At 38.8% G+C, this 14,073-nt stretch overlaps 1 protein-coding gene across 1 annotated transcript in view; it reads right to left on the bottom strand.

Annotated features, from left to right (window-relative positions):
• Positions 1-14,073, bottom strand: part of LOC138039238 (laminin subunit beta-1-like) — a 73,804-nt gene that overhangs the window by 53,687 nt on the left and 6,044 nt on the right. The window contains exons 6-14 of the mRNA XM_068885443.1: positions 12,458-12,576; positions 11,509-11,599; positions 10,669-10,772; positions 5,974-6,079; positions 4,251-4,412; positions 3,847-3,946; positions 3,246-3,321; positions 2,086-2,524; positions 149-292 (exon numbers count right to left, since the gene is read on the bottom strand). Coding sequence (XP_068741544.1) covers positions 149-292; positions 2,086-2,524; positions 3,246-3,321; positions 3,847-3,946; positions 4,251-4,412; positions 5,974-6,079; positions 10,669-10,772; positions 11,509-11,599; positions 12,458-12,576 — 1,341 coding nt within the window. The remainder of the gene's footprint in view (positions 1-148; positions 293-2,085; positions 2,525-3,245; positions 3,322-3,846; positions 3,947-4,250; positions 4,413-5,973; positions 6,080-10,668; positions 10,773-11,508; positions 11,600-12,457; positions 12,577-14,073) is intronic.

The raw sequence follows: 14,073 nt of genomic DNA, 5'->3' as shown, positions 1-14,073 counted from the left end.
TAACAGACCTACATGTATATTTATAACAACTTTACGACAGTTACTTACTTACCTGAAAGAAAAAGACAAACCCACTGTTATTCCATCCACGTTTTGATATGACTACTGGGCTAAAACCTGTTTGCTCTTTTAATTAAAGGCAACTCACCCGAACAGCCTTGTGATGAGAAATTATAGAATCCTGCAATACACTTGTCACACATTCTTCCTGTTACACCAGGCTTGCAATGGCATTGACCTCCATACTTAAGGCATGTGCTGTTTTCTGCACCAGTCTCATTACAGTTGCATGCTAGAAGTCAACAACAAAAATGTGATGTCAATACCCTCTTCAAATTAACTACATTATATACCTGGTACAATGTACTGTAGGCAGCGTTTGAAATTAGCAGTCATCCCAGATGAAAAGCTTGGTTGTCCAAAAAACAATGGACAATGGACAACCCAGCCAAAAATTAATAGTAAATAAATGAAAGCAACACCCAACTCACTTGATATAGTTAAATAAAATTTAACATAGTTAACGACTAGGAGCTAGTCTGGTCAGTAGTGTTTTGCAGGCGGTTGTTAGTGTCTTGGCCGTCTGGTAGCGTTGTTATGCGTTTTTGTAGCGTTTGCAGCACTCTTTAGGTTGGGGGAGCCCTGGGGCTGACATGGTTCAGCGGTATTCCTGCGTAGTGCATGCGTTGTCCAATGTGCTTGCAGCGTGTTTGTTGGCGTGGCGTTGTGAGTCGGTTTAGGAGTTTAGTGGTTCTCGGCGTTCCCTCCCTCTCCCCCCCCTTTCTTTTTTTTTTGTACTTTTTTTTGTGTGTTATTATTATTATTATTATTATTCCACTGAGCTATCTGGCTCAAGTGTGACGGGTGCCTTAGGGGGGCCTGGCGCGGGGGGCTCGTGGCTTGGTTGCGGGTTGGGCAGGCCAGTCGGGTGTTCTAGCGCCTTGGGGATGTGACTGCGGTTGCAGCCCCCAGGCTTCCTGGGCACCTACCCTCCACTGGCGACGTGGGCGTTAATCGGTTTTCTATTGTCAATGTCCAATAGTAGTGAGAAGTTAACAATAATTAAATTGTCGCAGCTGAGCATTTTTCTGTGTTTTGAATATCTGCACCTTTTGCAAAACATTGTCCGATAGGAAAATGTATACATGTGATGGAAGACTTCACAAAAAACCATAGGCGAACACTTAGAACTATGGGATACTCAAGCTCCAATGCCATGTGATTGCATCTCAGCACAGCGTGCATAAATCATCTTTATTGGGTTTCCTAATGGGTAACCAAGCATTTATCAGGGCAACCAAATTTAAGGATTTAGTTACCCGGCTTTTGAAACGGACAACTTGGAATTTTCTTAATTTCAAGCCCTGTATAGGTACGTACTTAAGATTTTTAATTAGTCATTGTTTCTGTTGTCTAGTCGTTTGCTTTCAGTTTGGGTGGAAACCCATGGAACCACATTAATCAATAAGATTTTTTGTAACAAGAGCTGCAGTATGTACAATGATATATTGCACAAAAAAAATCTGTTTCAATCCCGTATGAAATCATCACAGCTAAATTATCACCACCAAATTGAAAAAGTTTTGGTAAGTGTTTAACTGTGTTGCTCACTGATGTTTCACCAGTACACATCACAGGCTCCACAACAACATAAATCTAATAATTATGATCATTGTGGTCAAGTTTAAGAATCAAGGTTATTACTCAACCTACAGTAAACAGATTTTGAAGTGGGTACAAATTTGAAAAAAATAATTATAGTCTCTCCTTCGAAACCTTGCTCGAGGTGGTAGATCCACAACGATATTGAGTATGAAAGATGCTACATTTTAAGCCCTGGTTATTTAAAGGAACTTTTTCCTTCTACTTAAGGACACAGGAATACAAAAAATAAATGACTTGTGGCCTACACTGTATATGTCTCAAGAGCATCAAAAAGAGAATCAAAAAAAGGCAGTACTGTCAAGACTCCTCTTGACTACTAGCACTCAGATTCCAGAGTCGTCTTCAGTAAACAACAGTCACTGAAACTGCATTTCATAAACTGATACAAAGTTGAATGAAATGTAATAGATATGGACTCACATAAAGCTCCTCCAAGGTAGTTTACTGTGAGTGAGAAAACTTGAGCCAGGCAAAACTCGTGATGATCAGTGCCTTTACCAATGTCATTGTCTAGTACAGAACAGTTAGCCAAGAAATCACCAGAAGAGTTTCTGAGTAGCAATGGTTGGTAAAACTCTTGTGGTAATGCCACAACTTTCACTGGTTTGAAGTGAGTGGCTGATGCTCTGTACGTAACATTGACCACCACGGAACCAGTTAATGACATTTCCCCAAATGTTGATAAGTTGGAGAAACAAAGCTGAGTACAGTTGCTAAGGGTCACTTCAGCTGTAACAGACTCTACGCTGATCATGATTCTAACACTGGAGGTACTCGTGTAGGAAAGAAGCAGCATAAAAATTCCACTGGAATTCACTCCTTGAACAATATTGACTGTGGTGACCCATGTCTTGTTTCCCTGAAGCAAAATAATAATTATTACTGTTACAGTAGTAATAGAATAATTATGCCTTCATTATTTACAGTTATTGTACAAATACTGTAAGGCAGTCCAAAAGAGGTAAAAATCTATAAACTAAATTAATCAACTCAACAGTTTGCTATGCATGAATATCAAAGTTTACTATAAATTATTTGACTAAAATTGTAAAATCCTTATAAAAGAAGCCACGGTGCTTAGTGGAACCGCATGGTAACAGAAACCAAGAGACAAAAACGTTTTCTTCTTTAAGGTTCTCAGGAAAGTGATGATTACGATCTTCATTCATTAAATAATTCCACGTTTGTCAATCCTGTATAGTGGGCATATTGGAAAGAAGAAACCATTTCCAGTCCTGTAAAGATGAGCAAACCATCTAACATCTTTGCACTGCATTGAAAACATAGATTCAATGCATTCCTTTACAACAGACCATCACATAATTTTGACTTGCGATGACAAGCTGAGAATGAGCTGGTTCTTGGTCGTGTAGCAAAACATGGAAGGCTAATAATTTGTGTACTAAAACGTGTGGCCATGAAAATTAAGGTACTGTAAATTTAAATAAATGAAAGATCAACTTTCATTAAGTCTCCTGGCCAAAACAAACTCCTTTACACATACATGTAACCTTACGTTACATGTAAGTCTACATGTATAACTTACAGTATGAAATTACCATAAATTAAATTAATTGTACCTGCTGAGAGGTAATCACTTCTGAAAAATCACTGCTGATGAAATGCAGAGTGGGGAAATAAAATCCATTTTGAGGACTAGAAGAAGAATATTTAAAAAAAATCCTGTTAAATTCCGAACATCCACAGTGGAGAAGTGGAAAAACAGAAAAACAGTAAAAAAATCCCAGTGTGTGTAGCAATCCTTGTTCAATTTCTGTGGGTGTACTCCATTCGTGTAGCTTCTTCTCAATATTATTATATATTTTTTACAATATCTGTTGTATCAATGCATAACAATTATTATTTTCAGTTCCAAGTTTTGAATGACTTCGCTTAACCCTTTCACTCCCAGTGGCCATTTGTAGATTTTACCGGTACTCTGTCTAAGTCAAGAGTAGCTCATTGATCGCACAAATGTTTCAACATTGTCTGGGGGAAAGGGGGGACACGAAAAAGGCAACGAAAGAAAAGCATGTATTGTTCATATAGCGATAGAAGCATGTACAGTAAATTCTCTACTTTTCGGCCAAATTTGTGAAGTGTCTCAAAGTCTTTTGACCAGGATTGTAGCTGTAGCATTTTGAGTTTTTTTTACACAAGAACCACTTTAGTTTCACCAACCTGTTACAACGTCTCTGTGTGATACTCTCTTTGCATTTGCACTGACCAGTTGTCTTGTTACAAACATTCCCAAGTGCTCCACCAACATCACAGGAACACTCTAAAACAGTAGAAGAATTGCCATGATTGTGAATAAATGTTTGGATACAATCAAAGATCATTAAACACAGTCAAGATCATGCTATACATGTATGTTTGCATCCTCTTCCACTATTTTGGGTTCCATACAATGTAAATACATGTACTGTAAATAATAAAAATAATTAATTTTTGTTATTTTAGTCTACAACCAAATCATAAACAGAAATCACTTTCAAATTGACAAAGGATCTCTTTTTGCCCTGTGGTGTACACCATACATATCTTTTATATTGTAATGTATAAAAAAATTTAATATCACTAACCCTTGCAGCCATCAAGATCCTCTTGACTAAGACCAAAGTAGGTGTTCTTACAAGTGGAACAACGGTGTCCTTCAACATTCTTCTTACAATTGCAAATACCATGTTCATCGGGCTCACAAATGTTTGAGCCATTTACTGTACCAGGCTGAAAACAGGTGCATTCTACAAAGTAACCAAATTTAAACAATATTGTCAGTTACAATACTAAAACTACAACCTGTAGGAACAATACATGTACTATGTACAGTGAATGCTGTTAGAAGATTAAACTGTCACAAACATCACAAACAGCTTTGCACACATTAATATTGTTTTCAAGGGTTTTCTCCCACTGTGAAGCAGTAGATACATGCTACATGTACATAATCAGCTTTATGGTGCAGTGAGAAAATGGGCAGAAGTACTTTTTAATAAAGGCTGCTGTTGCATTATTATAATAATAATAATAATAATCATAATAATAATAATATTACATGTATTATTATTAGCGTTCTTTGATGTACGGGTATGCTACCCCAACGCTGATTCTTATAGAGACCTGGACCTCAAGCAGATATACAAGCAGCACGAGAACGACAAGAAGAGATTGTATACGCGAAGAGTGATGGACGTGGAACAGGCAACATTTACACCATTAGTATTTACAACAACAGGTGGCATGGGAGAAGAGTGCAAGAGATACCATAACAGGTTGGCAGAGCTAGTCGCAGCGAAGAAAGGAGAGAACTATGCCACCACCGTCTCTTGGATACGCTCTAAAGTCTCTTTTGCCATCCTTAGGTCGGCTCTACTCTGTCTTAGAGGGTCAAGAACAGCTAAAAGAACAATTAGAAGTAATGTTCAAGAAGCGGACTTTGAATTAGATAGATGCCTTGCGAAAATCTAGGTTCTATAACTTTTATATATACATTTTTATTATTACTGGGAATAGTTTTTTTAGATTTGTGATTGTTTTATATACTTATAGATATATTTTTAAACAGTTTTATTCGAATTAAAAATAAAGTTATTTATATTAATACTAATAATAACAATAACATGTGCATATATATATATATTTTGTTTTTGTTTGCTTATGTAAATGAAGAATGAACTTGAACTGTTTTTTTATAATTAGAACAGAATATATATATTTTTTTATATTGTTAATAATTTCTGTGTTAACTGACTGATTTTCAATAAAGGTTTTTCATTATTAAAAATAAAAAAAATAAAAAAATAAAAAAAAATTATTATTATTTATTATCATTATTATTATTATTATTATTATTATTATTATTATTATTATTATTATTATTATTATTATTATTATTATTGAAGGGCTCTTGAAGAAACTGCAGGGATTTTATTAGAAGCCGGTCAAGATGAAAAGCCAGACTACAAATAGGGGTGCCCTCTTTAATACTCTATGATCATAAGGTCCCATCTACTGTAAAACATAATGAAGCCTCTGAAACTGTGGGACGGTGTTTTTTGTCAGCAATTTCCTTCTGATCAGTAAAAATTAAGGCAAACGTAAAGTAAAATTACTCCAAATAATAATAATAATAATAATAATAATAATAATAATACTATAGTAATTCCAAATAGTACAAATGATAATTACAATAATTACTCCAAATAATTATTGTTCTCACCACTATTAGTAGCAACAAGTCATTGAATGTGTAATTTTCAAGACAATGATTATATATCTCAGTCGGCAACAGTTACATACATGTACCTTGACAGCCCTCAGGATTCTCTGCTGATAAATTGTGATATCCTGGCTTACACTCGTTGCACTGCCTACCCATGGTGTTGTTTTTACAGTAACAAGCTCCAGGTTCCTGAAAACAAAGTTTTAGTAAATTATGTACACCAGAAAATTAGAAGGAATAATAACTATTATATTATAAATTCATGGTCTGACTTTAAGTTGTTAGTAAAAAAATGGCTGGCCTTGCTCTTGTTTTTGTTGACGAGTTGGTGAAAATTCTCCACTCGTGGTCATGGATTATATTGCTTGCATCTACTGGTTTTGGTCACTGCAGTTCATTCCTTAATAACGATCAATCAGGGTCATTTCACCATACTAACAGCACAGACAAGCTTTTTAGCTTTTACTACAGAGTAAAGCAGAGTGCTTCCTCTAAATTGGTGTGCAGTCCATGCAAAATGATCCACACAAACTTTACATTGCTGCAAATGGCTTGGGGAGCATTGTTGCGAGTTTGTAATTTATATCACACTACGCTCTTATCAGATCAACCACATTGAATGCTTAATTGTCACCACTTCGCGCATGAACCCTACTGTGTCTTGTAGGCTTTCTTTGCACAAGTTTTTCCTTTAAGTTTCTTGGTCATTTTGTCTCATTCAGTTGATCGCCTGGGGCAAGGTCAACGACCAGCTTTACAATAACATAAAAGGAAGAGAGCCCTGTTGCCTCCATTGCCACCATTATGGTCATTGTACCTTTAACAGCCTGTCCACTGGAGCAAAACCTGTGCAGTCCTTTTGTGCCCCCTTTGCACATTCCAAGCCCCTCCAACCACCTCAGCCCCACCCGCTTGTGTCTAACAGACCTCAATGGTAGCCATCTGTGGCAACTACAACTGCAGCACCTGCTGATGCCCCAATTGTCAGTTCTAGCACATCTCCAATAAACCTATCTTGCGGGGGCAGCCACCCTGGTGCCCACTGCCCCAAAGGAACCCGACTGTGATATACATGTACCCTGGTCTGCATTGCCTGCATCTTCCACGCCTATCAAGCATATCAGCTTACTGGTCATCCTATATGGAGGTATATCTGTGACAAAATTCAGTGATCAGTATTTGAATTAAAATCGTCCAAATCATGAATGCAACAATCCAAAGCTGAATGGCAACAAGCCGATTCTGCAAATGGCCATCACAGAAAGAGGCATAACGCTAAAAGTCATAACGCAAACAGCCATAACGCAAAAAGGCATAATGCAAAGAGACATGATGTAAAGTAGCCATAAGGCAAACAGCCATAACGCAAGTAGGCATGACGCAAAGACGCACAACGCAAATGGCCATAGCGCAAAAAGGATAATGCAATGAGGCATAACGCAGAGGCATAACTTAAACAGGAGGAAAAAGTTTGATAGCGATTAAATGTTCTTTCTCTTGAACAATCAATTGACGTTTTGTTTAGAGCTGAAATTATTTACGGAGTACACAGCTAGTCTCCATTCTTCAAAGGGCCTTTGCACTATGGCTATTTTGCATTATGCCCTTTGCGTTATGAATATTTGCCTTATGCTTTGCTGCGTTATGCCTTACTGCGTTATGCCTTTTTGCAATTATCGCTCTTTGCGTTATGCCTTCTTGCATTGTGCCTCTTTGCGTTATGGCTATTTGCATTATGCCTCTTTGCATTATAGTTATTTGGGTTATGCCTCTTTCCGTTATGCCTTTTTGCATTATGCTTCTTTGCGTTATGCCTCTTTGAGTTATGGCTTTTTGCATTGACTCTGTGCGCTATGCCTCTTTCCGTGATGGCCATTTGCAGAATCGTATTGTTGCCATTCAGCTTTGGATTGATGCATTCATGATTTGGACGATTTTATTTCAAATACTGATCATTGAATTTTGTGATAGATATACCTCCATAATCCTGACCAGCATTTTACCTCCAGCCTTCTGCATGATCTTCAGTGGGGTTCCAATCTTGGTTACACAGGTCCTCCCTGCGCCCGAACAACCCTGTCTTGGAAACCCTAGCCAAGGAAGTTTACTGTGGCCATACTTCCAGACCGTTTGCTTCTCTTCCCATCCCAACCTTCAATGCTCCACCTTGGTGTGGTACCTAAGAAGTGTGGGACTTGGCACATTATCATGGACCTCTCATCTCCTCATGGCTCATCAATTAACGATCATGTTTCAAAGGCAGACTTTACTCTGCATTATGCAACATTTGACCAGGCACTAGGTCTTGTGGCCCGTCATGGCCCAAATGCATTCATGGCCAAGTTAGACATCAAACATGCCTTTCCCCTTTTTCCAGTTCGGATTGAGGACCGTGACCTCCTTGGTATTCATTGGCAAGGTAAAATTTATGTTGACCGTCGCCTCCCCTTTTGCTTGCATTCATCCCCATCCCTCCTTAACCGCCTCACTGATTTGAAGAGTAAGCCTCACTGATTTGAAGAGCAAGCACCGGATTCAGGACGTGGATTATTACTCAATGGTCGGGGAAGAAACTTGTTTCACTGTGACTTAGATATTTGGGCCTAAGGTTCATCCTGTTACCCTCAGATCACGCACCTTGTTCGCTCCATGTTCTTTACTTCCACCTCCAACCACTTTACCATTCTAGTTTCTCACATTGCTGGTACCAATAACTCCACTGATAATTCTTTGTCCTATTTGCAGATATCCCAGTTCCACCAACTTGCCCCAGAAGCAGCTCCAGAGCCCACGCCTATCCCCAAATCAGAGGCATCCCTTTGGCACAACGGTTGACCTTCCCCTAGTCACAGGCTATTGCTGATTCTACCCACCACTCCTATAGGGCTGGCATTCACTGGTACACCAACTGTTGCAGCTCCCAGGGATGGCCCAGCTTCCCTGCCACTGAAAACTCACTCTGCTTCTTTGCCACTTACCTCGCCGACCACGTTAGCTTCAAGACCATCAAGCTCTACATGGCAGGCCTTCGTTTCACCCACATCGAAAAATTAATAGTCTCCCCAACCCTTTTAAGGAAGCTCCCCTCCTTCATCTGCTTCAGTGGGGAATCAAGCAAACCACAGAAACACCACCATGATAGTGCCTTCCTATCACCACGGCCCTTCTCTGCCAGATCAAGGTCAAATTGACTAGTGCTCCTGACATCTTTCCTCAGGATAAATTGATGATGTGGTCCACCTTTACATTAGCCTTCTACTGTACTGTTTCCTCCACTCCAGCGAATTCACCTCAGCAATGACTACACATTTCAACCCCTTGGTGCATCTCTCCTCTAATGATGTGTCCTTCACCCCCTGATGAGTGCATCGGCCTACACTTGCGGTGATTCCCTGGTTTTGCATTGCGCAACCATACTGTGCATGATTTCTTGCATCAATAGTGTGTGCAGTAGCGTGGGCACATTGATAAAATGCCGGATTTTCATTAATGCCAAGCTTAATCTGTCAAAGAATGGCTATTTTCTCCTGAACGAGTACGGTTTTGTCTTTTTTTTGAGGATAGTGTCTTCAAGAAGTAAAAAAATCTGGGAAATTGTCAACAAAGTGGCTTACATGTACATGGCTGTATTTGTCAGCGTTGTACCACGGAAACGAGCACAGTGAACATTTTTATCATCTCCTTGACATGATACAACAGTGAGCAAAGTTTCATCGCAAATCTATTACAAGTTCTATTATTTCTATTTCTATTTCTCCAAAACAAACCCATACCACCAGGGCTGCTCCCTTCTTCCCAACACTCAGTCTGTGCCTTACGGGCCATCTGCAAGTATCTCAAGATTCACCAAGGCACCAGTCCCTTTCCACTTTACATCTTTATCTTGGGCCAATACCTTACCAGGGCTAAAGTCACAGCCATCCTTCACGTTCTCCTCCCACGCCTTGATATTCCCACAGAGCGATACACTTCCCACAGTTTTTGGATTGGAGCAGCAACCACTGCTGCAGAGGACGGTTTACCACCTTGGCTTATTGAGACACTAGGAAAATGGTTGAAGGATTGCTTCACTCTTTACATCTGCACCCCTCCATCAGTTCTCCAGAGGGTACCTAATTTGCCGGCCAGTGTCAGTACGCCTTTCTGGACAGAGGCCATTGCAAGGCCATTGCATTAGCTACATGTAGTTGCACTTACCGGTCATTTTCAGTCAGGGTTGGCAGTATTTGGGATGTATTTTGGGTACACACCTGTCACCCTGGACTTTACATTGCATGTAGCAGGTTGGGTGGGGCACCTTTCCCACCACCACCATCTCAGTTGTGGTTATTGTGTGCATTGGTCCGCTTTCGTTGCAGATTGGAAGGTTTGCTGTGCTTTGCTTTTCGTTCGTACATGTATCATTCGATTGATTGTTTGAGCTCGTTTGAGCAGTTCGTTTGAGCATCTTAAGTTTGCAATTTGTTAGCAAGATCACCGAGACCATTTTAATAATGGCATAAGAGACTGTCTTCTTTCTGTTCGCCATCTGCAGGTGCGTTTTTACATGTGCTACGGAAAATCATTAGTGTCTGTTTTCGCTTTCACAGTCACAAATCTCTAATCAGGGAAACTTTACCACTGCCAAATAATGAAGGACACTAAATCATTCAATAAAAAGTATCTTGGGCAAGATTTTATACTTTTGTCTTAGATAATTTTACTTTTAATATAAATGAACACCTTGACCATGCACAGGAAACAAAAACAAAAAATAATAGAATAATCATTGTTTTTACCATTCCTTGGTGTGAGTGAAGGGCAGTATCATTTCTGAAGCAATCCAAATACTGTACACCTTGGAGAGTTAAATTTTTTGTCCCTTCAACGCTGCAGTTACAATCTATGAAATTGAAAAAAAAGAAAGACTTAAAAAATCATCACAATACTAGTAATGCAGGGGCTGTAACAAAACATTTCCCAGCCCAGGAGTGAAAAAATACTCTTCTTACAAGGACATTTACATGTAAAAAATGGACCAAAGAACAATGATCTTTTGACCAGTTTCAGGTTCATAAACAAAGGATTCACAAAGAGGTTACTGTTCTTGTGAGATTGAATGACCCAAACTTAATGAAATGAAACAGTATCCTGTAAAATCTATATCTCTGAACCTCATTGAAGTACACTGTGGATTAATTATTATGTACAGTCATGTGAATACTATAATTTCAAATTATAATCTACTACTTTACAGCTCCTACAGGGGGTATAAACAAAATTTTACAATGTGTGATAGTAATATTTGTGTATTTTCAATACTGTTTCATATTTAACAGGCTTTAAACTGCAAGGTCACAAGGAAACAGGAGTGTCAAATGTTGCCTAGTTGGGTTGATTCCAATAGATGATTCCTCTGCCACCAGTCAAGTTCTTTGTTGTTTCCAGGAGGAGGAGGGGATAAAAGCAACTTTTCAAACTTTAATTATGCCAAATTAAAGCAAATCTACCCCAATTTGGGGTGTATAATGGCAGAAAATCAATTGACACTGTGGAATGCATATGGCTGGTGGTACATTCGTGACTGCCAATAAATTTGAAATTGTTACACACATGTAAGTCAGGAAAGGTAAACATACCTTGACAAGCATCTTTATCCCCTGGAGATTTACTTTGTGGTCTGAAATAGAAAGGCTTGCACTTCTCACAATTTATTCCCTCTGTGTTATCCTAGTGAAATAAAAAAGGAAGGCAGAGTCTAGATGAATATTGAGGATAGAGTCAGATGACTGCAATGTCACTGGCCCCTGTTGATAGTTGTTTATCAATGAAATTGCTAAGAATTACAACGCAAGCAATAACAATCAGTTATGGTAAACTGATTGATTTATTTTAATTGACATAGAATGATTCTTACAAAGGGAAAACAACAACTTTAGGGGGACATTGCACAGAGCTCTTAGTCTAGAACGAAATAAAATGAAGGCACTAATTTCTTTTAAAATCAATAATGTAGTCACAATACATGTACTTGTAAGATTTATCCTGTTTTCCTTTGTGATGTCTGTTGTTGCCTTTTGCACTGAAGGTTCCAAAGAACACTGCTCCTTAGGTTTCCAGATTGATTTGTTACTTCTCAAACTCAACAATTCATAAGCCAAAAACAAAAGAAATCCCAGTAGGCCATGAAGAAAGTTTAGATACATGTATGTGGTCTTAATTGGCATAAGATTTTGCCAACTTTGATCCCAAATATCTGTGTTAAAATACAGTGATTCCTTTGAGAAGCAATACCGAACACTCAAAAGAGTGTTTCATCGGATATCCAAACACCTTGAAGTCAGTTAAAAAACTCGGCCTCTGACCTTGTTTTTCCACTCACTTCTCGGCGTTTGAAACACTCCTTCTCGTGTTTTATATATATCACATCAAAAATATTATGTATTTTCCTCATGGGTACAATCCAGTCAGTTTTTGAATAAGGCAAACAAAAAATAATTTTTGCAAGCCAAAACCTTTGTGACAGAACATTAAATTTGACATTGTTAGATGTCAGACAGTTATTGGAGGCCTGTAGTGTGCATTCACCTGACAGTTTTGGCAGACTCCTCCTCCAGAATAATGCCCACTGGAATTCAAACTTTTCTTCATCTGCGCAACGGTTTCATTATAGACACACACATCACTGTGGCCATGGCAGTTACAACCTGGTGTAGAACAAAAAAAGAGAACAAAAAAAAAACCCACAACATTAATATTTTTATTTTGAATTTCAATTGTGGTATTTACGTGTAGTCTATATCAAACAATCATTAATTACCTAGTGATGCAGGAAGTATACTGTAATCAATTATTACAATTAGATGCAAATCGGTTCCATCTGCAAAGCAAGACAAGGCCGGAAGAGCAGGGTTGGAGAAGTGGTGAGAGCACTTGCCTTCCACCAATGTGCCCTGGGATTGATTCCGGGATTCAAGGCCACGATTATGTGGGTTGAATTTCTTGGTTCTCTACTGTGCTCTAAGAGGTTTTTTTCCAGCCTTGTACTCCAGTTTTCCCCTCTCTTCAAAAACCAACATTTGATTTGATTTGATTTGTTCTGATTTCAGTTAATTTGTGGTTTAGAGACTTAAAATAAAGTTATTATTATTATTATTATTATTATTATTAATTATTATTATTATTATTATTATTTACGGTACACTTATTTGACTGAAAGGCTATGTTTTGGAAAAGCACATTCTTCACACAGTGTAATTTAAGTTCAATAAAATGAGGTTAAATGCAGTTAAATGTAGTTTAACTTAACAACAAAAAGCGGCCAGCGGTACATGTATTTGGCACAGGCACATCCTCATTCGGTTGCTTGAGCACAAGGCAATTCATCTGACATTTTACCAGACACTTTGTGCTGTGCTTGTACAGTTGGGATTTTGCTTCTTGTGTTTGGTGAAGAACAGTTTGAAGAAGAGTTGTTTGCAGGTTATTTTTCATAATGCACACAATGACCTTGCCAGACCAACAATGGTTTAGCTGCAAACGATTTGTCTAGCTCTCTGGTAGCATCTTCTTCCACTTCCACAGTGTCTACTCCTTCGTTGACAACCTCTACAACTGTCAAAAGGCAATCAATTGATACTGTTTTACCCCAAGTGATAACTAAAGCAATGAATGATTCTTTGCCCAGCCTGTTGCCCAGAGTTTTGGTGGCCTTGCAGGGCCAAAGCAATTTAGCATGTTTGGCAGTTAAATCGTCTGGTAGTACACTGTACATGTACATCTGTTTCACACTCGGTGACCAAGGGTTCTTCACTGGTGTCATCGGCTTCCTCTCTTCATGCATTTGTTGGCCACTCATTTTCAGCAGGTATTGTAGTCCCTTTGTTTCTTTCAACCTTTTCTACATTGACTAACCTGGTTTGCAGTTTCCTGCCTTTATTGCGATCACACATTGGGAACATTCTTTGGAAATTACCAACATTCTCACCTGGGTGGAGGCCTTTTCCATTTATTCCCTTGTCCTGTGTAGCTCTCACTCCCCTAGGTGGCCTGACTTGTTGCAGTGCAAGTTGCTGATAATTCAAATACCGGGGTAGCCAAGAAGTTTGCAGGGTGGGCATGGCAGCCGGTTATAATGTGGGCTTCAGAAAGGCTGCTGTGGTTACAGAGTCGATGGACTGGTCCCGGATGAATGCTGACTTGTA

This window comes from Montipora capricornis, chromosome 2 (genome assembly GCF_036669925.1).
Source record: "Montipora capricornis isolate CH-2021 chromosome 2, ASM3666992v2, whole genome shotgun sequence".
NCBI classification, from domain to species: domain Eukaryota; kingdom Metazoa; phylum Cnidaria; class Anthozoa; order Scleractinia; family Acroporidae; genus Montipora; species Montipora capricornis.
The sequence above is the reverse complement of the archived record's forward strand: the minus strand, read 5'-3'. Positions and strand labels throughout refer to the sequence as shown.